General features: G+C 35.8%; 1 protein-coding gene across 11 annotated transcripts in view; it reads right to left on the bottom strand.

The window, feature by feature from the left end:
- Positions 1-10,615: 10,615 nt before the first annotated feature.
- Positions 10,616-26,862, bottom strand: part of LOC128549520 (fibropellin-1-like) — a 201,733-nt gene continuing 185,486 nt past the window's right edge. For 10 of the 11 annotated variants that reach the window (XM_053526306.1, XM_053526305.1, XM_053526307.1 and 7 more), the window contains 4 exons: positions 25,395-25,514; positions 21,346-21,465; positions 18,093-18,187; positions 10,616-10,744 (listed from right to left, as the gene is read on the bottom strand). In XM_053526306.1, the coding sequence (XP_053382281.1) occupies positions 10,637-10,744; positions 18,093-18,187; positions 21,346-21,465; positions 25,395-25,514 (443 nt within the window). In that variant the 3' untranslated portion in view covers positions 10,616-10,636. The remainder of the gene's footprint in view (positions 10,745-18,092; positions 18,188-21,345; positions 21,466-25,394; positions 25,515-26,862) is intronic. The other variant, XM_053526314.1, reaches the window with a different exon arrangement.

The following is a 26,862-nucleotide window of genomic DNA, read 5'->3' as shown; positions in this document are numbered from 1 at the left end:
AGCTAGTCTAATAAGGGCATTCTGCTAGTCTATTAAAAACTTATTTATCTAAATAGATCATTCTTCTGTTCAGTATATTCATTTTTGATACTTTATTACTGCTTATATACTTCATAATCATCAGTGCTTTCAGTTTATCTTTATTGTTACAAACTACATTTTAAATCATTGCATAATTTCATATTTTTTTCATCAGCTAATCTCATTATGAAAGAATCTTGAGTTTCTCTTTACACTATAGTTAAAGAGATCACATAAACATTGGCTGATTTGTAAGATAATGTTAACTGACCAACAAGAATGTACATTACATTGTGTATGGAAGAAATGCAATTTACAGTTTACCTCAGTAGAATTTCTGAGCCAGTTCATCTTTCTGAACAGAACGTTTGGACTGACAAAATTTGTGTGTGTTCGGGTTTAACGTCTTTTTCAACAAGTTTTCAGTCATATAAACGACGGTGTCTACTTGTAGTAGTGAGCACAATTAATGCCCAACTTTATAGTGCTGCCTCATTGGAATATCACGCCGTAGACAAGTGTCATGATACCCCACCCAGTCACATTATACTGACACCTGGCTGTCCAGTCCTAGCACTATCCTCTTAATGCTGAGCACCAAGCGAGGAAGCTACTCGTACCATTTTTTACGTCTTTGGTATGATGCGGCCGGGGATCGAACCCACGACCTCCCGCACTTGAAGAGGACGCTCTACCACTAGGCTATCGAGGCGGTTTGACAACATTTAACAAGAAGGCCAACAAGGCCCTATAGGTCGCTCACCTGAGTAGCACATCATACCAGTGTAAACATGCCTAGTGATTTCATGGAGACAAATATTCTGACCAATTTTCATTAAGATTGGACCAAAAAACATGGCCTCGAGTGTAAGCAAGCATTTTCTTTGATTTGACCTAGTGACCTAGTTTTTTTACCCCACATGACCCAGATTCGAACTTGTCCAAAATTTCATGTAAACAAACATTCTGATCAAGTTTCTAAAAGATTGGAGAAAAAAATGTGGCCTCTAGACTTGTTTACAAGCTTTTCTTATGATTTGACCAAGTGACCTAGTTTTGACTCGACAAGACCCAGATTTAAAATCGTCCAAGACTTCATGATAACAAACATTCTAAATTTTATGAAGATAGAATCGAAAATGTGCCCCCTTGGGTGTAAAAAAGCTTATTCTTTGACTTGACCTGGTGACCTAGTTTTTGACCCCACATGACCCAGATAAAAATTCATACGATATTTCATGCAGACAAACATTCTGACCAAGTTTCATGCACATCAAAGGAACAAGTGTTAACACGCTTTTCCTTTGATTTGACCTTATGACCTAGTTTCTGAACCCATATGACCTAGTTTAAAACTTGGCTTAGATATCATCAAGATTAACATTCTGATCAAGTTTCATGAAGATAGGGTCATAAATGTGGCCTCTAGGTTGTTAACAAGCTTTTCCTTTGATTTGACCCGGCATGACCCAGTTTCGATCCAGGCCTTGAGATCGTCATGATAATCATTCTGTGTAAGTATGTATCAAATCAAAGCATAAATGAAACCTCTATATGGCTGAAAGGGCCAAAATAGAAAATTTTGTCCCTTTCAGGGGCAGTAACTCTAGAACCCATGATGGAATCTAGCCGGTTTTCGAAAGGAACCGAGATCTTATTGTTACTTAAGTTGTATGTAAGTGTGGTTAAAATCAAATATAAAATGTCATTTCAATCGTGTTCACAAGGTAAATTTTTTTTTGCTCTTTCAGGGGTCAATCAGGGGCCGTAACTCCGGAACCTATGATTGGATCTGACTGATTCATCATGGAATCCAAGATTTAAAGTTGTTGAAGATATTTTGCAAGTTTGTATCAAATCAAACCATAAATGAGTTCTCTATACATGCTATATGGCTGCAAGCCAAAAGTAGCAAATTTTGACCCTTTAAGGGGCCATATTTCTAGAACCCATGATGGGATCTGGCCAGTTTCCAAAAGGAACCGAGATATTATGCCAATACAAGTTGTGTGCAAGTTTGATTAAAGTTGGTTGCAAAATGTGGTTTAACCGTGTTCACAAGCCAAAAATAGCAAATTTTGGCCCTTTAAGGGGCCATAACTCTGGAGCCCATGATGGGATCTGGCCAGTTTTCAAAAGGAACCGAGATATTATGCCAATACAAGTTGTGTGCAAGTTTGATAAAAGTTGATTGCAAAATGTGGTCTCTATCGTGTTCACAAGCCAAAAATATCAAATTTTGGCCATTTAAGGGGCCATAACTCTGGAACCGATGACGGGATCTGGCCAGTTTTCGAAAGGAACCGAGATATTATTCCATTACAAGTTTGTGAGCAAGTTTGACCCGTCTAGAAGGAAGGCAGGAAGGCATCAACACCGAGGCGCATAGGTATTGGAGGGGTGCCTTTGCCCATGCTGAGGGGGGGGGATCAGGGGGACTATCCCCCTGGAATTTTTTTGAAATACAGGTATGAAATGGTGGCCTCTGGTGCATTAATTTTCTGGGTCTAAATTTTGAGAAAAAATTATTCCTTTGCCAAAATAGTAGGGTGCAGTAGGGAGTATAGGTCACTTCTCAGCCAACTGGGGGGTGGGGGCGGGGCTCACTGGCAACCAAATGATGACCCCAGATGTCTTGACTGGCAGTTTCTGTACTTGAATCCGTTTGGTATTATAGGTACCTTGATATCAGGCAATGTATTGCAGGAGGCACGAAATGGCTCTAGAAACTGCCAGCAACACATCAAGAGTCCATCATCTGAAAATATAACTACCGAAAATGCTGTTTTATGTCAAGCAAAAAAGTAGAAGTAGGAGGTTTTCATTAAAAAGTAGGGAAAAGTAGGAGGCATTTAAAACAAGAGGGCCATGAAGGCCCTGTATCGCTCACATGACCTACTGACCTAAAGATCATCAAGATTAACATTCTGACCAAGTTTCATTAAGATATGGTCATAAATGTGGCCTCTAAAGTGTTAAATAGCTTTTCCTTTGATTTGACCTGGTGACCTATTTTTTTTGACACCCACATGACCCAGATTCAAAACTGACCTACAGATCATCAAGATTAACATTCTGACTAAGTTTCATGAAGATACAGTCATAAATGTGGCCTCTAGAGTGTTAACAAGCTTTTCCTTTGATTTGACCTAGTGACGTAGTTTTTGACCCCACCTGACCCAGATTTGGATTTGACCTATAGATCATCAAGCTTAACATTTTGACCAAGTTTCATTAAAATATGGTCATAAATGTGGCCTCTACAGTGTAAACTAGCTTTTCCTTTGATTTGACCTGGTGACCTAGTTTTTTATCCTACATGACCCATATTCAAACTGGACCTTGAGATCATCAAGATTAACATTCTGACCAAGTTTCATGAAGATACAGTAATAAATGTGGCCTCTACAGTGTTAACAAGCTTTTCCTTTGATTTGACCTGGTGACCTAGTTTTTGGCCAGATGACCCAATATCAAACTCATCCAAGACTTTATTGAGGGTAACATTCTGACCAAGTTTAATTAAGATTGGACCCAAATTGTGACCTCTAGAGTGTTAACAAGCTTTTCCTTTGATTTGACCCGATGACCTGGTTTTTGACCCCAGATGACCCAATGTCAAACTCATCCAAGACTTTATTGAGGGTAACATTCTGACCAAGTTTCATTAAGATTGGGCCAAAATTGTGACCTCTAGAGTGCTAACAAGCTTTTCCTTTGATTTGACCTGGTGACCTAGTTTTTGACCCCAGATGACCCAATATCAAAATCGTCCAAGATATTACTGAGGGTAACATTTTGACCAAGTTTCATTAAGATTGGGCCAAAAATGTGACCTCTAGAGTGTTAACAAGCTTTTCCTTTGATTTGACCTGATGACCTAGTTTTTGACCCCAGATGACCCAATATCGAACTCATCCAGGATTTTATTAAGGGTAACATTCTGACCAAGTTTCATTAAGATTGGGCCAAAACTGTGACCTCTAGAGTGTTAACAAGCTTTTCCTTTGATTTGACCCGATGACCTTGTTTTTGACCCCAGATGACCCAATATCAAAATCGTCCAAGATATTATTGAGGATAACATTTTGACCAAGTTTCATTAAAATTGGGCCAAAAATGTGACCTCTAGAGTGTTAACAAGCTTTTCCTTTGATTTGACCTGATGACCTAGTTTTTGACCCCAGATGACCCAATATCGAACTCATCCAAGATTTTATTGAGGGTAACATTCTGACCAAATTTTATTAAGATTGGGCCAAAATTGTGACCTCTAGAGTGTTAACAAGCTTTTCCTTTGATTTGACCTGGTGACCTAGTTTTTGACCCCAGATGACCCAATATCAAACTCGCCCAAGATTTTATTAAGGGTAACATTCTGACCACGTTTTATTAAGATTGGGCTAAAATTGTGACCTCTAGAGTGTTAACAGTCAAATTGTTGCTGCCGACGACAGTGGACACAGGGCGATCACAAAAGCTCACCTTGAGCACTTTGTGCTCAGGTGAGCTAAAAAAGCAGGAAAAAGTAGGAACACCGGAAGGCCTGTAGAGGATAATAGGAATATATTCTTATTTGTGTTAAGTCAAAAAATTTATTCTTAATATCTATACATATGTACTCATGTATATATCAGAATAAACATGAGGAATTTCGAAGATGAAACTTTTGCAAAGCTGAGTCAAATTATCAAAAAAAGGAAATGTAAATATGACAATTTTAGATTTAAAAGTTTAATAATTAAGATGTAAAAGTAAAACTGACTATAACAGATGTGTAGTCATACATATAACTTATAAGTTGTATGAAGAAAAAACATTGGGATGAAATAAATACATTCACGGTGACACTGTTATTTTTAAATTGCAAATTACAATTAAACTTCATGGTACATATATTTTATCTTTAAAATTCAATACCATGATATAAAGAAGTTCAGACATTGACAGTTTGAATTTTTTTAACAGCCTCAGTGCTTGAGTTTATAGAATAAATTGATGTTCCTGATTCCTGTTATTTGTTTTTGAAATATTTCTGTACAAAGTATATACAGTTTCTAGCTAGGTTTTGCTTGGTAGTCATGGTTCTTAGATTGTTTGTGGCAAGTTTGCAGCAACTTGTTCGCAAGATGTTCACTGCTACTTGCTCAGGGGAAGTTTGTGTGTGTTTGGGTTTAACGTCTTTTTCAACAATTTTTCAGTCATATAAATGACGGTGTCTACTTGTAGCAGTGAGCACAATGCCCAACTTTATAGTGCTGCCTCACTGGAATATCACGCCGTAGACACGTGGCATGATACCCCACCCAGTCACATTATACTGACACTGGGCTGACCAGTCCTAGCACTATCCCCTTAATGCTGAGCGCCAAGCGAAGAAGCTGCTAGTACCATTTTTTATGTCTTTGGTATGACGCGGCCGGGGATCGAACCCACGACCTCCCGCACTCTAAGCGGACCCTCTACCACTGGGTACCGAAGTTTGTGGTAAATCTAATTTGCATGTGAAAAATGAACACCAAAACGAACATCCCGCTATCATTGTAACAATTCTGTTTGCGGCATGTTCCCCTGATATAAGTGGCATAATCTCAACAAGTGTTCGCAGCAATCTATAATACTTCTGTATTATGGACATTATATAATTTTCGTAATGAAATGAGTTTTTTTTTTTTTTCCATTTAGGATTATCTAATCCCTTGTTGTCTCTTCCTGTTCTTGTAAACTATAGCTCGAGATAGCAGGCACTTTCACCCATCCCAGCCACGGGAGCTAGACAAACAATCAAATATTTTACTACGTAAGCCTAAATATGTATATAAAGATATAAAGTGTCCAACATGGACAACAACAACAACATGGCAGAAACGTTTATGCAGAACAAGCAAGAACACTCCAGATCACTGATATCTCTTTGTGGTCACCACTTAGAAACATCTTTCTAAGCATTAACATTTTTTATTTCACGAAAATCCCTCGGACAGCGAAAATGGGGTCCCCGTGGCCGAGTGGTTTAAAGGTCGCTGACTTCAAATCACTTGCTCTTCACTGATGTTGGCTCGAGCCTCACACGGGGCATTGAATTCTTCATGTGAGGAAACCATCCAGTTGGCTTATGGCAGGTCGGTGGTTCTACCCAGGTGCCCGCTTGTGATGAAATAATGCATGGAGGGGCACTTGGGGTCTTCCTCCACCATGAAAGCTGGAAAGTCACCATATGACCTTTAACTATGTTGGTGCTATGCTAAACCGAACAAAAACAATAACAAACAATACTGTGCAAACCCTGCTCTGGTAGTCATGTTTTTTGATGAATCGAGTCTTGGTACAGGGTTACACAAGAACCAAGTGAAATTATTTTGAAATCAAGACAGCATTTTCTTGAAATGAGGATTTTGAAGTTTCCACTATATAAATATAGCATAAAGTGACCATGCACCCTTCATAAAGGGCAACGGAAGGACTGTTTATGTAAAATTATGTTAGGATTGGGCATGCTGTTTCTGACAAGAAGATTTTTAATTCCTTCTATATACATATAGGGAATAGTGAACACATCCCCTGGTGACAATGTGCTTTTATGAATAGAAATAATTTAAATAATCTTTGTAGAAATTTGTGAAATCACTTTAAAATGGGCTTTAAAGTTTTCACTTTAACATATCCGTTAAAGGCACTGACCTCCAGATTTGGCTAAAAATAATCTTTCTTTCAAACTGAAGTTTGGTCATATTATGAATATTAGAGTTTTAGTTTCTAAAATATTTTAAAAATTCCAAATCAAGAAAAAAAAGATGACCGCATCAAGGATCGAACCCCGGACCGCCGCGGCAATAAAGACATTTTCCCGTCGTCGTAACCAATAGCGCTATAGTGGAATTAGTAAATTATGGTTTCAAAATATAGATATTTACAATCTTAGGCAGTTTACCTAGAGTAAAGCGTTACAAACGCTTTTCAATTTTCCTCGTAAAAAGTAGTAAAAACAGCAAATTCTCATGTTTCCGTTACATACAGTTTGTCAGTAATTAAGTTTTAAAGCCTTCTTAAGAAAAATAGCATTTATTTCCAGATATCTAAAAAAATATTTTTTGTTGCTGTTGAATGATCTGGAGGCCAGTCCCTTTAAAGTGACCATGCCCATTGGTGTCCATGAGTTTTGATGAATCAAAATAATTTGAACAATCTTGGTAGAGGGTCAAACAAGGATAAGGAATTTTGTGGAATTATTTTAAAATTGGGTAAGCAGTTTCATACAAGGAGATTTTTAAAGTATGCACCATATACATACAGGGAAAAGTCACCACATCCTCTGGTGGCCATGTTTTTTGACAAATCAGCGTAAGATGTATAATCTTAGAACTGAGTCAAAGAAGGACTATTTGTGTGAAATTATTTCAAAAGCAGAAAAGCTGTTTAACAGGAGATGTCGATTGAAAGTTATTCTATTTTTAGCTCTATATGTTTCATAAAGACAAACATCGATCATGACAAAGTTTCAAGAACATCAGGCAGAAAATGTGGCTTCTCCAGAGTTCTTTTCTATGGTTTGATCTAGTGACCTAGTTTTTGACCACAGACCTGAAACTTGACTTAGATTTCATTAAAAGCATTCTGACAAGATTTTGTGAAGATGTTGCCTTTATAGAGTTTTAACAAGGCTTATCTATGATCTGACCTTCTGACCTAGTTCTTGATCTTTACTAGATAACATAGTTTCAAAACTGACCTCGATTTCATAGAGATAAATATTCTGAAACATTTTATGAAGATCAGGTAAAAATGTGGCACATATACAGTTATAATCTGGCTTTCCTTTGATTTGACCTACTGGCCAGGTTTTTTGAAGTTACAAGGAAATGTTTGTTTGAATTTGTCTGAAATCAGGCCAGCAGTTTCTGACAAGAAGATGTTTTTAATTTTAGTTCTCACTATATATATTTAGGAAAAAGTGACAACGCAATCTGCTTTCTTGTGGCTTTGTTTCCTGACAAATCAGATTAATCTGAAAAATCTTTGTAGAGGGTTACTGTTACTGTTTTATCCTATTAACCTGTAACAGGGGTTCCATGTATATTAGTTAGTACCTCAGTGGGATCTTTTTGACTTTATTAGATATCTTCTAAAGTGTCAATTTCATGACTAAAAATGGATTTTCCCAGTATAAAAGTTCAGGTTTATGAGATTTCAAACTTTTACATGGAAACATTTCATGGTTCATACACATTCTTTCAGACAAAATTCCCTGACATTTCCCTGACTTTTCCCTGACATGAAAGCATTTTTCCCTGACTTTTTGGTTCGGTACGATACAAACCAAGTCACCTAGTATGACTTTTGTTATCTTAAAATGTGCATATTTAGTGGTTCAATTTTAAATGAAAAATAGAATGTTGGCCTCCACCACCCCTACAGCCAACCCTTACCTCCTTTTTTGACAAACATTTACATTGCTTAATATTTTGTCTGTTTATTCCAAATCAACTGGATATGGAGCTGGTGATTATACAAAACACATTGGCAAGCAAAATGACATGAATTATCATGCATTACAAAGTAATCAAATACACTGTTTCAAACAAACAAATGTTTTTATGTTATGACCAATAGACAATAAAGCAATTACTTTTGGAAACCTGAACATATTAGCCAAATCGAACTGTTTTTCTGAACATAGCTTTACTAAATTACATTAAAATGGAATTGTCATTCTGATTACCAATTAAAAAGAGTAACATCTATAGGATATATACCATGCAAAACACCTTGGTAGCAAAAGCATGTCTTTAAGGTATTGTAGATAATATTATGTTCAATTTTATATATATATCGCACATAAAATAAGCCCTGCATAATTAAGTGACAGTATTGCATACTATCATATACAAGCAAGCTGATCAGCCCCATATCCAACACAACAGCATAAAAACCACTAAATGTTCACAAAATGTTAACAGAATTGTACAGGTTAAACAACTAGCTATAATACACGTGGTTAGATTGAATTAACTAGTACTATAACAAAGGCAATGAATCTATAGGATAAGGATTCTATATAAAACAGCTATTAAGCTATGAAATATTTCATATTTACAAGCACAGGTTGCCATTGAACAAGACAACAATACAAAGGATTTAGGAAGTGTTCAGTTTCTCTTGCAGTGATGATATCTTGGCATCTAGCTCACCTTTACAAATTGTTGCCTAACCAGATCAGAAAATTCCCTGACATTTTCCAAATTTCAAAATTTCCCTGACATTTTGTAAAATTCCCTGACCTTGAAAAAAAAAATTTTTCCCTGACTTTTCCCTGACGCGTATGAACCCTGCATTTCTTTTTTGCTAACTAAGATACCACAGGTCTAACATGGTTTCCTTAGAGTTGAACTTCAACAGATTTGGACAAACCTCTGATGGATGAGAATGTATAATTTTGATTTTTTGTCAGTATTTCAAGCCTTGACTTCTTACATTTTACATTCATCGCAGATCAAACAAGAGCTGTTCGTAAGACAGCATGCTCGAATTTTCTCAGTGCTTGATTTAAGAAAGCAGCACAAAAAAAAAAACAACTAAAAGAAGAATACAATACAGAGATATTGGACTTTATATGTCATTTTAGCCTACAAATCAAAAATGAAAACGGGATATAACTCTCTCCAAATTCAAACCAGAATTGTGGGAATTGTTTCCTCTGGTGTAGCCTTTCATAGTAAATATATAATTTCAGTTTTTAATCAATAGCTTTGAAAAGCACAGAGATATTGCACGTTATATAAAACTTTAACCTAAAAATTCTAAGTTAAAAAGGGGCATAGTTCTATTAAAATTCAAATCAGAGTTATGGGGATTGTTTCTCCTGGGTAGCTCTGATAGTAAATAACTATTTTAAGTTTAAAGTCAATAGCTTTGATAGTAACAGAGATATTGGAAATTATATAAAACTTTAACCTAAAAATTCTAAGTTAAAAGGAGGCATAACTCTGTCAAAATTCAAATCAGAATTGTGGGGATTGTTTCCTCTGGTGTAGCCTTTGATAGTAAATAACTATTTTCAGTTTCAAGTCAATGCTTTGAAAGTAACAGAGATATTGGACATTATATGAAACTTTAACCAAAAAAATTCTAAGTTAAAAAGGGCATAACTTTGTCAAAATTCAAACCAGAGTTATGGAGATTGTTTCTGCTGGTGCTGACTGGTGCTGACTTCGATAGTAAATAACCATTATAAGTTTCAAGTGAATAGCTTTGAAAGTAACAGAGATATTTGACTTTATCAAAAACTTTACCTAAAAAATTCTAAGTTAAAAAGAGGCATAACTCTGTTAATATTAAAATAAGAGTTATGAGGATTGTTTCTCCTGGTGTAGCCTTTGATAGTAAATAACTATTTTAAGTTACTAGCTTTGATAGTAACAGAGATATTTAACTTTATTCAAATATTTAACCAATGGCTATGGCGACAGAGACGCTGGGGCGAGTTCAATTGCCCTACTTTTTCTTCGCAAAGTCGAGCTGAAAATGAATGGGATACTCACTGTGCATGTCCTTATTTAACAGTTCAGTATCCCTTTGTGGTACATTTCCTTTTTCGGAATGATACCTCTAGTACATACTAATTTAAGGCAATTAAATTGTCTCCCTTACCATAAGAGTATAAAAATTCATTTTCTTCATAACTTTCGATCTCTACAAGGTATCCACCTCTGGCTATGCAGTCAGCCTGTGCAAAAAAACAGAAATGTTCCACATCAAGTTATAGATCTGATTACTTGTGAAAATCAGATAAGTACAATTAGCATTTATTTGACATTTCCTTGAAAATAAAAACAAGAGGGCCATGAAGGCCCTGTATCGCTCACCTGACCTATTGACCTAAAGATCATCAAGATTAACATTCTGGCAAAGTTTTATTAAGATATGATCATAAATGCCTCTAGAGTGTGACCTAGTTTTTGACCCCACATGACCCAGATTCGAACTTGACCTTAAGATTACCAAGGTTAACATTCTGACCAAGTTTCATGAAGATACTGTCATTAATGTGGCTTCTAGAGTGTTAGCAAGCTTTTTCTTTGATTTGACCTGGTGACCTAGTTTTTGAACCCACCTGACCCAGATTTAAACTTGACCTAAAGATCATCAACATTAACATTCTGACCAAGTTTCATTAAGATAGGGTCATAAATATGACTTATAAAGTGTTAACTAGCTTTTCCTTTAATTTGACCTGGTGACCTAGTTTTTGGCCCCATCTGACCCAGATTTAAAGCTGACCTAAAGATCATCAAGTTTAACATTCCAACCAAGTTTCATTAAGATATGGTCATAAATATGGCATCTAAAGTGCTAACTAACTTTTCCTTTGATTTGACCCGGTGACCTAGTTTTTGACCCCACATGACCCAGATTCAAACTTGACCTAAAGATCATCAAGATTAACAGTCTGACTAAGTTTTATGAAAATAAAGTCATAAATATGGCCTCTAAAGTGTTAACAAGCTTTTCCTTTGATTTGACCAAGTGACCTAGTTTTTGACCCCACTTGACCCAGATTTGAACTTGACCTAAAAATCATCAAGATTAACATTCTAACCAAGTTTCATTAAGATATGGTCATAAATGTGATCCCTAGAGTGTTAACTAGCTTTTCCTTTGATTTGACCTAGTGACCTAGTTTTTGAACCTACATGACCCAGATTCAAACTGGACCTAAAGATCATCAAGATTAACATTCTGACCAAGTTTCATGAAGATACAGTCATAAATATGGCCTCTACAGTGTTAATCAGCTTTTCTTTTGATTTGACCTGGTGACCTACTTTTTGACCCCAGATGACCCAATATCGAACTCGTCCAAGATTTTATTGAGGGTAACATTCTGACCAAGTTTCATTAAGATTGGGCCAAAATTGTGACCTCTAGAGTGTTAACAAGCTTTTCCTTTGATTTGACCTGGTGACCTAGTTTTTGACCTCAGATAACCCAATATCGAACACATCTAAGATTTTATTGAGGGTAACATTCTGACCAAGTTTCATTAAGATTGGGCCAAAACTGTGACCTCTAGAGTGTTAACAAGCTTTTCCTTTGATTTGACCTGGAGATCTACTTTTTGACCCCAGATGACCCGATATCGAACTCGTCCAAGATTTTATTGAGGGTAACATTCTGACCAAGTTTCATTAAGATTGGACCAAAATTGTGACCTCTAGAGTGTTAACAGTCAAATTGTTGACGACGGACGGACGACGGACACAGGGTGATCACAAAAGCTCACCTTGAGCACTTTGTGCTCAGGTGAGCTAAAAATTAACAGCTATGTTTCCCATTTCTTATTTTGTGTATCAGGTAGCTTGCTTAAATTACATTAAAATGCAGATGTAAATTCACAAAACTCATTCTTCTACCTACAATTTGCTTATGATAAAACATGTTTGATTTATCACCCCCTATAAATGACTGTTTTAACTCCCCCTTTTCCTGTTGCGACCTACCAAAACAAACAACTGGCAGGTGGAAGGTACTACTCTCGCACGGTATTTGTAACAATAACATGTTAAATGTTACTATTAAGAAAAGGGGAATCGGGTAGTGAAACCATTATCCGAGACAAAATAATTGTACTAATTTTGAATCGTATTGACTATAAAGAAAACCCTGATTTACCATGAAGTAAACATGAATTACCAATAAAGACATAATTGACTTTTCAGATAATGTTTTCGTTATCATTCTCTATTTATAAGAAATCATCTTCAAATTAACTGTTTTGCTTTACATGGTGTGTGTATTTAAGTGTTATTGTAAGTTGAACACAAATATGTGCATGTGGTGATATAACAGATGAAACAGACAAGTAATGTTTACAAAATGCTGATAAAATGTTGACTAATCACACTCATTGCATGGACATGCACTCGACCAAGTCATAAAACTTGTGAATAACATGTCAAATTGATCTGCAATCCAATAATCCATGTTGTTTTCTGAAATAAGCATGCATACTCCATAAATATATGTAAATAAGATGTTGCATAGCTGTTGCATTTTTGAAAGAAATTACTTTTTATCTAGATGGTAAAAAACATTCTCTGTATGCCAACTTGGCAATTTTGATATTTGATCTGAACTCTGACTGACTGACACTGTATTCCATTTTGCGACTTAAGTATGCGATTTATGTCCTTAAGGGCGTAAATGAAATAAAGATAAATAATACCGAAGTGTCTCTATCGATCAGTCTTCATGTATTTAATGTCATTTAATGTCGAACCCCTCGTGCTATGCATATACTTATCCACTGGGGGCTGGGGGATCTGTGACTCGCTATCCTACCTAATTATTGCTTGTAAAATGGGGGCTTATTTCATTTGCAGAATGTATTTTCAGTAAACTAAGACAAGTTTCATGTTAAGTTTCAAATACAAAGAGAAAACTAAAGTAAGGGTGTTTACGGCGCGATGCCGTCAAGAATGTGGTCCACAAAGGGTCAGTGGCTTCAATCTGGTGCCGTTTCACTACAAATCTTCTAACACTTCATTTTCTTTTCATATTTTGACATCTTATTAAATGCATTTTGCAATGCTGTATGGGTTTCAATGGGTTGAAATTCTAGAAAGTATAGTAAATGGATATAAACTGTGGCGAATTTACACTAGAACCCTGAGGGAAATGTTTTACTGGTATATAACCTCTACAATAACTCGTATTCCCTATTTTATGTGTAATAAACGTAGAAAAAGTATGCCTATAAACCGTATTTCTATCTTACTTGAAGCTAGAGCTGCCGCCTAACGGTTGCTAACTTATTCCCCATCCTGGACCAATTCATAATGGCAAGCATTTTTTAAAATAAAAAGTACCAGTGAAGACAATATAATTGCTATATACAACTGTTTATCAGGATGTGAGAACAAGTATTGTGAGTTATGGTACAGACATGAACAAGCAAACCTTTACTTTTACTCTGTGATCTTGACCTTAGAGCAAGGGACCAGCTGCAGCCAGTCTTATCAAACATTTATCAATCTGTGTCTGTGCCAGACTGTCACTAAATAATAGTAATAATGTTGATGTTGTTAACCCCAAAAAAGAGTAAGAAGGAATCAAGGTATTTGTGAGGTTCCATGTGGGATGAAATTGACAATCAGATCAAAACTGTTTGTCAGTGAATAGACAAGGCTAATGCCAAAGATTTCGAGTAATTCAAAGGCCAAGAGTGTCTGGGGCGGTTTGGCTGGTTATCAAACTTGACTAGATATTATGCCCACAAACATTGTCATCAAGTTTGGTAAAGATTGAATAAAAACTGTTCGACTTAGAGAGCGGTCAAAGGTAAACTCGCAGTTCTTTTAGTAATGCAACGGTCATAATCCAAGAGTGTCTTGGGCGTTTTAGGTGGTTATAGAAATTGGCTGAGCTATAATGTCCACAAACAATTTCATCAAGTTTTGTGAAGATCGGATGAAAACTGTTCGAGTGGACAATGCTAAATTTGCAGTTTTTCGAGTAATTCAAACCCAATAATCCAAAAGTGCCCAGGTGATTTGGTTTGTTATTGCACTTGGCCGAGATGTTATGCCAACAAACATTGTCAACAAGTTTGGTGAAGATGGGATGAAAACTTATTGACTTAGAGAGCGGTCAAGACTAAATTCGCAGTTGTTTTTGAGTAATTCAAGGGCTATAATATATGAGTACCTGTTGTGATTTGGCTTGTTATCAAACTTGGCCGAGATATTTTCCCCACAAACATTGTCAGCAAGTTTGGTGAAGATCAGATAAAAACTGTTTGACATAGAGAGTGGACATGTTTTGGACGCTGATTGCCCTCACCTCTGCCCGTCACGTGTGTTCACATATTTGTAATAAGTTATTTCAGAATCCCTTCATGCATAAAGACATTATGGCCTGGCCACGAAAAATGAACCGACCATATTTTTGACATTTAACCTCTATGTGTGACCTTGACCGTGGACCTAGGGAACTGTGTCTTAAGCGTGACATATTGTCCCATAATGATGAACATTTTTGCCAAGTTATTACAGAATCCCACAATGCATAAAGAAGTTATGGCATGGAAACGAAAAATGCCACCCTTTTCACCTTTGATCTCTCAAGTGTGACATTGACTTCAAAGAGAAAAGAAAAAGACGAGGACAGGCATAAACTACATATTGCCTATGTGTCTGTGAGAGATATGTGTAATAGTAATCAAGTAATTTATGAGGACACAGACAGACTGACGGCATGGTGACACACTTATATACCTCCCTCCTTAGACTTCGTTTGCGGGTTATAATTATGAAAAAATACTACAGAAGCAAGGGACAAAAGCCGATATTTGATAAATAAGTCAGTTGGTAAAGGCATACAGTTTTTTTTACTAAAGTTGCAAACATTTGTACTGTATTGCAAGCAAACATGCATACAGTCAGGACATCACACCGTCTTCCTCTTTCACTGACAGTTATAAACAAATTGGAGGTTTTAGCAATGATTTTATTTAATTTTACCAAACTAGTATTGTTTCTTTATTCACAAAACAGAGGGGTTTATATGTAGACCATTCTTCAAGCAAGAAAATATGTATTTTTGACACCGATAATGTGCAATTTCTGGACAAAATCAGACAGTGATCAATTTCGTTTTTTGCAATAATTTGCCCGTATTCAGACTTACACATTATACAAAGAAACAAATCATGTTTAGCTTCCAATAAAACATAAATATACACACCAACAAAATAAATAAATCACTTTAAAAATAGTCTTTCAAACTTTAAGCGGTCGGCTTATTGTTGCAAGTACAGTCATTTATGGGGGTGTTTATATATTTGTAAAGTTATTTTAGCTATCTCCTTTCCACTGATACCAATACAATTATTTAAATGAAGCTGTAGAAGAATTATTTATGTTTATACAGTACTATTTTATCATCAAAATCTAATTTTATTGTATGGAAAACATTGACCGGCTGTACATATTCCAGAGTACTGAGGCAAAATTTTCATGGAAAGTAGGTACTTTCACTTGGAAAAGTCCAGTAAAGTCTCCTGCTATATAACATGTCCAGTGATTGCAAATATTTTCCATGGACATCTCTGGAAATCACTCTAGACATCATTTAAAATGTTCATGGAAACTTTTGTTTACCGACACTGTGGAAATGTAGCACTAAGATAAACGTCTGGTCATTTAAACTCTGTCATTTTCTGACATCAGAAAACAATCAGTATCAGACTGGGAATACCATGTGATCAAGTTCAGCCAATCAGATCAACTGATCTTACAAGGAGGAATTTTCAAAATGTGTAACTGGGAGTCAGAAGTTAACAAGTACTGTAGAAATTAAAGAAATTATCATGAGAGGTTTTTCAAAGTTAATACTGAGGATTCTAAAATTGCTAAAGTAAGTCTATTTACATAACTGACCAATGAAACAATACATAACATTTGTAATTATGCTTAATAATCCTAGTGAAGCCTTTGTTTACTTCAACATCAACTATTTTATGCTATGAAATGACTGATATACAAAGACACATGCACGTGTCTTTGTGTATCAGTCATTACATAGCATAAAATAGTTGATGTTGAAGTAACCAAAGATGTATCTTTGTGTATCAGTCATTTCATAGCATGAAATAGTTGATGCTGAAGTAACCAAAGACTTCACTAAGACTAATAAAAAATATATTTCTACATTTTCCCCCTTTTTTGTGGAATTTAATTTCGTACAGACATAGGGCATAGACTGGCTCAGTTCACTATATTCAATCATAAAAATGTATAAAAAAAATATCATAGTCTAGGAGCTAGTCTATGATTTTACTAACTAGAAGATGCTTTTGTAGGAAAGCGCATGTCTCCCCCAATGCATAGTCATATAGGCAAGAAGTCAATAGAAGACATGGGCACATGTCAATGAGACACTGATGGTTGGCTGCAATAGCGATCACCTACTTGGTACATCAAATCATCTCACTTAGTTTTAACATTCTGGGCCTAGTGGTTCTCAAGTTATGAATTGGAAACAGTTTTCTACATTCAGGCCCCTGTGACCTTGACCTTTTATTGAGTGACCCCCAACATCAGTAGGGGTCATCTACTCTACATGTCCAATCAGCATATTCAGTTTCAACATTCTGGGTCAAGAGGTTCTCAAGTTATTGACTGAAAAGTGTTTTCTATGTTCAGCCCCCTGTGACCTTGCCCTTTGATGGAGTGACCCTAAAATCAATAGAGATCATCTACTCTGTAAGACCAATCACCCTATCAAATTTGACAGTTCTAAGTCACATGGTTCTTAAAAATTCACATGCATGATTACATTCCAATATGGCTTCATGACTAAGTCAGCATTTTTTATGACTTATGCAACACAAACCTTTAAGCATATAACATGTTTATTTTTTTACTAAGTCGAGGACCATAACACTGGTTTGACTAAGTGAAATTCCAAACATATCACCAGGTGTACAACTTCACATGCTACATAGCAATCTTCTAATGGTTTACGACTCCAATGCGACACAAATTTGTATGCCCTCTAAGCATATCTTTGACTAAATCAAGTACAAAAACTCTATGTCCCAAACACAATCCCATGCCTACAACTTCACAAACTGACTGATATTATGTTTCAAGACTTTCGGTCAAATGTTTTAAAATACTTGTGCATTACTTCCCATACTGAGTAATATTTCTAATATTCTTGAGATCCATGCAACACAATCTTTTAGGCCTTTATGCAAAATTTCCAACAGCCACAACTCTGGTCAGGTTGTGTGAAACCCCAATTAAAACACCAGATGCATATCTTCATATGCTGAATGACAATAATGTGACGTATGAAGACTCTGGTTCAAATACTATTTGAGATATGCAAAGCAAGAATTCAGATGGAAAGAAGGACAGACAGATGGACAAAGGCAACTCAAAGTGCCTTCCCCACACCCCACCCACAAATGTTTGGGGTCACAACAATGCTGGGCTAATATTTCTTCATCCCATTGTTAAGGAATCGCTGAAATGATAACAATATATAATAATAAAGTGTCAACCTACCCTAGCATCTGCCCAGGTTTTCTGTTCTGAACTAGAAAAGTAGCAGCTACCACTGAACAACAGCTCCCATCCAGGTGGACATGGTTCAACTGCTTCTGTTAACAGGGAAAGAAAACAAATCTTTTAAAGCTACTGAATGCTAGTTCAAAGCTTAGAGTATATTATACATACTTGCTACAAGGTCATGTATAGTGCCTGATGCAATTTTGCTTCCAAATTTTTATATTTTTGTAAAGATCTTCCATAAAAATCAAATTTATCATAGAGATTTACAATTCTAAAAAATCAACAAGAATAAAAAATACCGAACGCGATGCCCCTATTGTTACACATAGAGGCTGCTACAGGGAAGATGATATTAGAACAAATTTTGGGAAAGAACCGTCTGGCTGCTTGAGTCAAGTTACTGCTTAATACAGGTGGTTCAACTGTAGCTACATAGACAAAATGTAAAGAACTGATCAGCTAATCCAAAAAAAAAAAACCCAACAAAAAAACCAAACCTGAAAGGCACACCACTGTCTATGTCATATTATGTTGTAAGACAGAAATAGTTTAAAATACAGGAATAGTGCTCGAGTTCTGTATGTTCCTACTTTCCCACCTACAAATGTATCAAATCCCATAAGATTCTATTCTGAGTTGCAAAAATGGATCCCATTAAGTAACCTTCTATAGTTGCAATATTGGTTCCGATGAAATTCCCTATAGTAGTTGCAAAACAAAGTCCCATAAACTTTGTCAGTTGTTACAAAAGCACGTTTTAACAATTCGTTTTTCAGAAAATTTTGTCTATTTTCTTTCCTTTGGTGGCTGCATAAATGAGGTATTTTATCTTTCCTTTAATGCTTGCAAAATCTAGTTTTATTATATTCCTTTTACAGGTTGCCAAAATTGTATCCTACTATCTTTCCTTTGCTGGTTCCACTATCTAACTCAAATATCTTTCCTTTGTTGGTCTGCAAATTCCACTCTTATCTTCCCTTCACTGTTGTCTACTGTCTTTTCATCGGTGGTTTGCAACAGTTGAGACCTCTCTCTTCCCTCCGCAAGAACCCAGTGCTACTATTTACTCCTCGTATGTTGCAGAACTCAAGTCTTACCATCTTCCCTTCAAATCTTTGCAGAAATTGAGCTCAATTTTATTCCTTTAGTGGTTGCAAATCAAGAGTCCTACTGCCTTCTCTGGTTGCAAATTGTGGCCTGTCTTCACATGGTTGGCAAAATATGCTCCTATTATCTCCCCTTTTGCGTTTTGAAAATTTGAGTTCTACTAGCTTCTCTTTGGTGGTTGCAGAAATCATGTCCTACTTCCTATCCGTAAGTAGTTGCAGAAATCAAGTTCATCCATCTACCCTTTAGCGGTTGCATCAATCAATTTCTTTCTGCTATATCTTCCCTTTGGTGGTTTGCAAATCCAGTCATGACCTACTATCCTTTGGTTGCAGAAATCAAGTCCGTCCTACTATTGTCCCTACTGCTTTTTCTTTGGTGGTTTGCAAAAACCAAGTCCTACTATCTTCTATTCGATGGTTGAAAACTGCTACTATCTTCCCTCCAGTGGTTGCACTAAAATCCTTCCAGTACTAGCATTGTTCTAGGGGTGTAGAATTCTTTTATGTGAGGAAACCATCCACCTGAACTATGGAAGGCCAAAAGTTCAACAAGGTACTTACCAATGTCTGAAATAATTTCAGAGGGGATGGGGGGAATAGGGGACATGGGGGAGGGGGGTTTGAGCTGACGTCTTCTTTCACAATCAAAATCTCGGACGTCTCTGTTCTGGTTTAATGTCTTTTTCAACACTTTTTCAGTCCTAGTACAGCCTCTTAATGCTGAGCACCAAGCAATGAAGCTACTAGTACAATTTTTTTACATCAATGGTATGATGCAGCCAGGTATCACTCTATTATTATGTCTGTGTGATGTTAAACCACATAAAAAAGCAATAGTCCTTTACAGATGAATCTGGGAAAACTTTTGTGTAAAAAGGGGGGTCATTTAACTGTTCACCTGTTCAAACAGGTAACAATAATGGTAGATATTCAACAAGAGCTGTCACTAATGGTGACAAATGCCCCCCCCGCAGCTCCTTGACCTTTGACCTGGTGACCTTTGACCTGGTGACCCCAAAGTCAGTAGGTGTCGTGTACTCAATAAGTACTATCAGCATGTGAAGATTGAAGGTCCTGGTTGCAGTGGTTCTCGAGTAAAGTGCCTTCATGCAAAAAGTAAACGTTGTGACGAACGAACGAACGAACTAACGAATGGACGGACAGTTGAAAACTAATAAGCCTCCCTTCGGGGGCATAAAAACAGACTAAACTGCAGCTAAGTTTAATATGCACTAGAGTTTAAGATAACAAGAGCTGTCCATAAGACAAAATGCTCTAATTTTCTCAGTGCTTGACTCTGGATTAGAGCTTTGCCAGTAAAAAACTTTTTAAAACTTTAACCAAAAATTTCTTAGTTAAAAAGGGGAATAACTGCCAAAAATAAAATTAGAAATTTGGGGATTGTTTCTCCCAGTGTAGACTTTAATAGTAAATAACTATTTTAAGTTTCAAGTCAATAGCTTTTATAGTAACAGAGATTTTTGACTTGATTAAAAACTTTAACCAAAAAATTCCAAGCTTAAAAAGGGCATAACTCTGTCAAAATTCAAACCAGTGTTATGGGAATTGTTTCTCCTGGTGTAGACTTTGATAGTAAATAACTATTCTAAGTTTCAAGACAACAGCTTTGATAGTAACAGAGATATCTGACTTTATCAGAAACTTTAACCAACGGCGATGCTGATGCCAACGCTGGGGCGAGTGCAATAGCTCTACTTTTTCTTTGAAAAGTCGAGCTAAATATTGTAATTCCCATACATTGCATCCATAGTCATTCATCATTTGTACAATCTCCTAAACAAATACCTTCACAGTTTTGGTCTTTGAAACCAACAGTATAGATGCATGTGTGAATGACTGCCCCTTCTATATATGTGCCATTATTTTTGCAAGGATAAGTGCTTCACCTATCCAATTCTACAGGGAAATGTAATATAAACTGAATCCCTCTGGAACAGAGATTAAGGGATGTTGATATTTTGTTCAGTACCTCTATATTTTGTTGCTTTCTTGTAGAAACACTGATGGCATAGCAGTAAAATTCAAAAATTAAGTTACTTAGTGTAAATGTTAGTACATGTATTAAAATATAAAAGATATCAAACTTTAGTGACATTTTATCATGTAAATGCACGTACCTGAACAATTTCTACCTATATAACAAGAATCACATATGCATGTAAAAGTACCATTCCCATTATCAACACATGTGCCATTGTTCAAGCATGGGGAGGAGTCACAGATGCCAGAAGCTAAAACTAGAAGTCATTATGTAAAACATTCATAGGCTTACGAGCATTTTCAAACTTGGGGGCCTCGGACAGGAAGAGTCTGTCTCAGTGTTCACAAAACATTTTCAGCCACAGCTGAGTTTGATAATGAAACTTTATTTGTCATTTATATCTTAATAGAATGTTTAAAACCAAATTTTAAGTTAATAACTTTTTTCAGGTGGCTATTCAGTACTGATGGTCAATCTCACTTGGAAGTTAACCTTGAAGTTTTAGTAAAATTGATATTAAAGTTTCAAACTCCAACTTAGCTGAAACCGAAAAATGTTCAGTTAATACTGGGCCTGTGGAGTGATCCCATCTCGTAGGTGAGGGTTTGTTTGTCTCCCACGAAAGATTTCTATTTCAAACTTTCTGATGAGTTCTCAGAAAAGAAATCACCAACAAGTATCATCAAGTCTAGTCTCTTTATCTAAACTGTTCAAAAGCGACAAACATGTTCATTTACATTACAAATTTTGTCTATACTTTAGAGAGAATTTTCCTCTAAAAATTAAATGGCCGTGCTATTTTTTATAACAGAATTGTTTTTACAGTTTACCTTTAAGAAAGAGCGGTAATGGGTGCAAGGTCCTACAGAGAGCAACTTTTGGTAGTTTTAAATGTCAAATACCTTCTAAGAATTTGACTGAAAATATTTGGGTTTTCGTGACCATGTTGTTATGCATACATGTGATCTCCCGCGCGGGAGGGTCAAAATCCCGATTTTTTCACCTTGCCTCCCGTCTCCCGACCAAAACCATATTTCTCCCGCTTTTCAAAAAAAAAAAAAAAAAAAAAAAAAAAAAAAAAAAAAAATCGGTATTATGTCTGGGTTGATAATTACCAAGGAGTGCACAATAAATCAAAGTGTCACCGACTGTTGATGTATTATACATGTTAAACACAACATTAGCTGTAGAAAGAGTCTTGTTTATTCACAGTGTATGAATATTTTTTGGTTCTTTGAAAAGGATTTAGTCAAGGCAGAGTGACTATTTCACCCACCTGTGATCACGCGGGGCGATGATGCCTATTTCTCTTGAAAGCATAAAATAATTCCCATTCATCATAGAATAATTACAATCTCAAAAATTTGTTTTTCATATGAAAAACTTTATGCTCGGTGAATGAATCCCCTTAAGTGAATTTTGGAAGATAAGCTTCACCTATCCAATTTAACAGGAAATGTATATTTCCCTTGGAGGTTATGTCGATTTTTTGTTCAATTTTACCCTATAATTATTTTTGTAAAACACTGATTGCATGAAAAATTACAAAATATATGTTAATTTGATAACTATTAATAAAGATTAATTTTGTGTTACAGTAAATACTACCTGTTGATATTTACGATTTCTATTTTCATGTAAAATCATCCATATCAATTCCATTGTAAAGTGGGGGGGTAAGAATTTACAATAATATTAGAGTTTAGTAACAATTAAGCTTCGAGCATTTTCAATGTGCCTCACAGGAAAGTTATGTCATGTTCACAACATTTTCAGCACACTAAGTTGAAATGAACTTTTTTCATAAAATTTAATAATGTTAAAAAGTTAAGAATAATTTAGGGGCTATTCGTATGATGGCAATTCACGACTTTTTTCAGTGAAATTGATCTATTAAAGCTTTGCAAATCCAAAGTGAAAGTAAAATGTTCAGTAAACTGGGGCAGTATATTCTATAGGTTTGTATGTCTCCAGAAGATTTACTATTTCAAACTTTAACAAAGATGAGTATACTCGCAAAAAATCACCAACGAAGTTCATCAATTGTTTTTTCTAACTGTTAAAGCGAAAACATTATTTACATTAAATTTTGTCTATACTTTGGAAATTTTCCTCTAAGATTATGGCCGTGCGCTATTTTTGTATAACAAATGTTTTGAGTACCTAAACAGCTGTAAATGGGCAACCTCCAGTTTTGGGATTCTAAATTATCACTTTAGATTTGTGATTATGGTTTTGGCTTGTTATTTTGACCTGGAATCACTTGCCCCTCACCACTTAGGGATTAAGCCACATTAAGGGCGTGCAATTTTTCATGTTAATAAGCCATCCAGCTGGCTTACAGAATGTTATTTCGTGTAAATGTTAGTCACATAATGAAAACAAGAGGGCCATGAAGGCCCTGTATCGCTCACCTGGCCTATTGACCTAAAGATCATCAAGATCAACATTCTGACCAAGTTTCATTAAGATATGGCTATAAATGTGGCCTCTAAAGTGTTAACAATCTTTTCCTTTGATTTGACTCGGTGACCTAGTTTTTCACCCCACATGACCCAGATTCGAACTTGACCTAAAGATCATCAAGATTAACATTCTGACTAAGTTTCATAAAGATACAGTCATAAATGAGGCCTCTACATGGTTCATACACATTCTTTCAGACAAGATTCCCTGACATTTCCCTGACATGAAAGCATTTTTCCCTGACTTTTTGGTTCGGTACGATACAAACCAAGTCACCTAGTATGACTTTTGTTATCTTAAAATGTGCACATTTAGTGGTTCAATTTTAAATGAAAAATAGAATGTTGGCCTCCACCACCCCTACAGCCAACCCTTACCTCCTTTTTTGACAAACATTTACATTGTTTAATATTTTGTTTGTTTATTCCAAATCAACTGATATGGAGCTAGTGATTATACAAAACACATTGGCAAGCAAAATGACATGAATTATCATGCATTAAAAAGTAATCAAATACACTGTTTCAAACAAACAAATGTTTTTATGTTATGACCAATAGACAATAAAGCAATTACTTTTGGAAACCTGAACATATTAGCCAAATCGAACTGTTTTTCTGAACATAGCTTTACTAAATTACATTAAAATGGAATTGTCATTCTGATTACCAATTAAAAAGAGTAACATCTATAGGATATATACCATGCAAAACACCTTGGTAGCAAAAGCATGTCTTTAAGGTATTGTAGATAATATTATGTTCAGTTTTTGTGTAAAATAAAGACCGTATGTTTGTGTTATTGGAGCCTTGTATGTATATATAGTAATGGCTATGTGTAATGGACACTATACAGGAGAGAAGGGGATCGAATCATTAGATATAGCAATCACCAGATTTGCTCAGGAGGTAAGGGGTGCAAATCCCTTTCAGTTTCTTCTATATGGAATTTGAAAAATATGTAGAATATAGATATATGCATATAATTTAAAATTATGCTTTAATTGTTGTAAGTGTGATAGCTTTCATGAAAAAGGAAATATTTGAAGAAACTGCCTTAACCTTTACAAATTGTTGCCTAACCAGATCAGAAAATTCCCTGACATTTTCCAAATTTCAAAATTTCCCTGACATTTTGTAAAATTCCCTGACAATTCCCTGACCTTGAAAAAAAAAATTTTTTCCCTGACTTTTCCCTGACGCGTATGAACCCTGCAGTCTAGAGTGTAAACAAACTTTTCCTTTGATTTAACCTTGTGACCTAGTTTTTGACCCCACCTGACCCAGATTCAAAGTGGACGTTAAGATCATCAAGATTAACATTCTGACCAAGTTTTATGAAGATACAGTCATAAATGTGTCCTCTACAGCTTTAACAAGCTTTTCTTTTGACTTGACCTGGTGACCTAGTTTTTGACCCCAGACGACCCAATATTCATCTCGTCCAAGATTTTATTGAGGTTAACATTCTGACCAAGTTTCATTAAGATTTGGCCAAAATTGTGACCTCTAGAGTGTTAACAGTCAAATTTTGACGACAGACGGACGACTGACGACAGACGACGGAGACAGAGTGATCACAAAAGCTCACATTGAGCACTTTGTGCTCAGGTGAGCTAAAAAACAAAGTAACATGTTTAATGTAAAGTCCAAGCGAATCTGTTCAGTTTCTGTAAAGAATGCAAAATCAAGTGACATTTTATCATGTAAATGCACTTACCTGAACAATTTGTACCCGTATAACCAGATTCACATATGCATGTAAAAGTACCATTCCCATTATCAACACATGTGCCATTGTTCAAGCATGGGGAGGAGTCACAGATGCCAGAAGCTAAAACTAGAAGTCATTATGTAAAAATTCATAGGCTTACGAGCATTTTCAAACTTGGGGGCCTCGGACAGGAAGAGTCTGTCTCAGTGTTCACAAAACATTTTCAGCCACAGCTGAGTTTGATAATGAAACTTTATTTGTCATTTATATCTTAATAGAATGTTTAAAACCAAATTTTAAGTAAATAACTTTTTTCAGGTGGCTATCCAGTACTGATAGTCAAGCTCACTTGGAAGTTAACCTTGAAGTTTTAGTAAATTGTTATTAAAGTTTCAAACTCCAACTCAGCTGAAACCGAAAAATGTTCAGTTAATACTGGGCCTGTGGAGTGATCCCATCTCGTAGGTGAGGGTTTGTTTGTCTCCCACGAAAGATTTCTATTTCAAACAATAATTCCTAATTTCTGATGAGTTCTCAGAAAAGAAATCACCAACAAGTATCATCAAGTCTAGTCTCTTTATCTAAACTGTTCAAAAGCGACAAACATGTTCATTTACATTACAAATTTTGTCTATACTTTAGAGAGAATTTTCCTCTAAAAATTAAATGGCCATGCTATTTCTTATAAAAGAATTGTTTTTATAGTTTACCTTTAAGAAAGAGCGGTAATGGGTGCAAGGTCCTACAGAGAGCAACATTTGGTAGTTTTAAATGTCAAATACCTTCTAAGAATTTTACTGAAAATATTTGGGTTTTCGTGACCATGTTGTTGCTGACCTGGAATCACTTGCCCCTTAAGCCACATTAAGGGCGTGCAATTTTTCATGTTAATAAGCCATCCAGCTGACTTACAGAATGTTATTTCGTGTAAATGTTAGTCACATAATGAAAACAAGAGGGCCATGAAGGCCCTGTATCGCTCACCTGACCTATTGACCTAAAGATCATCAAGATCAACATTCTGACCAAGTTTCATTAAGATATGGCTATAAATGTGGCCTCTGAAGTGTTAACAAGCTTTTCGGTTGATTTGACTTGGTGACCTAGTTTTTCACCCCACATGACCCAGATTTGAACTTGACCTAAAGATCATCAAGATTAACATTCTGACTAAGTTTCATAAAGATACAGTCATAAATGAGGCCTCTAGAGTGTTAACAAGCTTTTCCTTTGATTTAACCTTGTGACCTAGTTTTTGACCCCACCTGACCCAGATTCAAAGTGGACCTTAAGATCATCAAGATTAACATTCTGACCAAGTTTTATGAAGATACAGTCATAAATGTGTCCTCTACAGCGTTAACAAGCTTTTCCTTTGACTTGACCTGGTGACCTAGTTTTTGACCCCAGACGACCCAATATTCATCTCGTCCAAGATTTTATTGAGTGTAACATTCTGACCAAGTTTCATTAA

The sequence above is a fragment of the Mercenaria mercenaria genome, chromosome 16, assembly GCF_021730395.1.
Source record: "Mercenaria mercenaria strain notata chromosome 16, MADL_Memer_1, whole genome shotgun sequence".
In the NCBI taxonomy this organism is placed as follows: Eukaryota; Metazoa; Mollusca; class Bivalvia; order Venerida; family Veneridae; genus Mercenaria; species Mercenaria mercenaria.
Note: the sequence above shows the minus strand (reverse complement) of the source record. Positions and strands in the feature narration are given on the sequence as shown.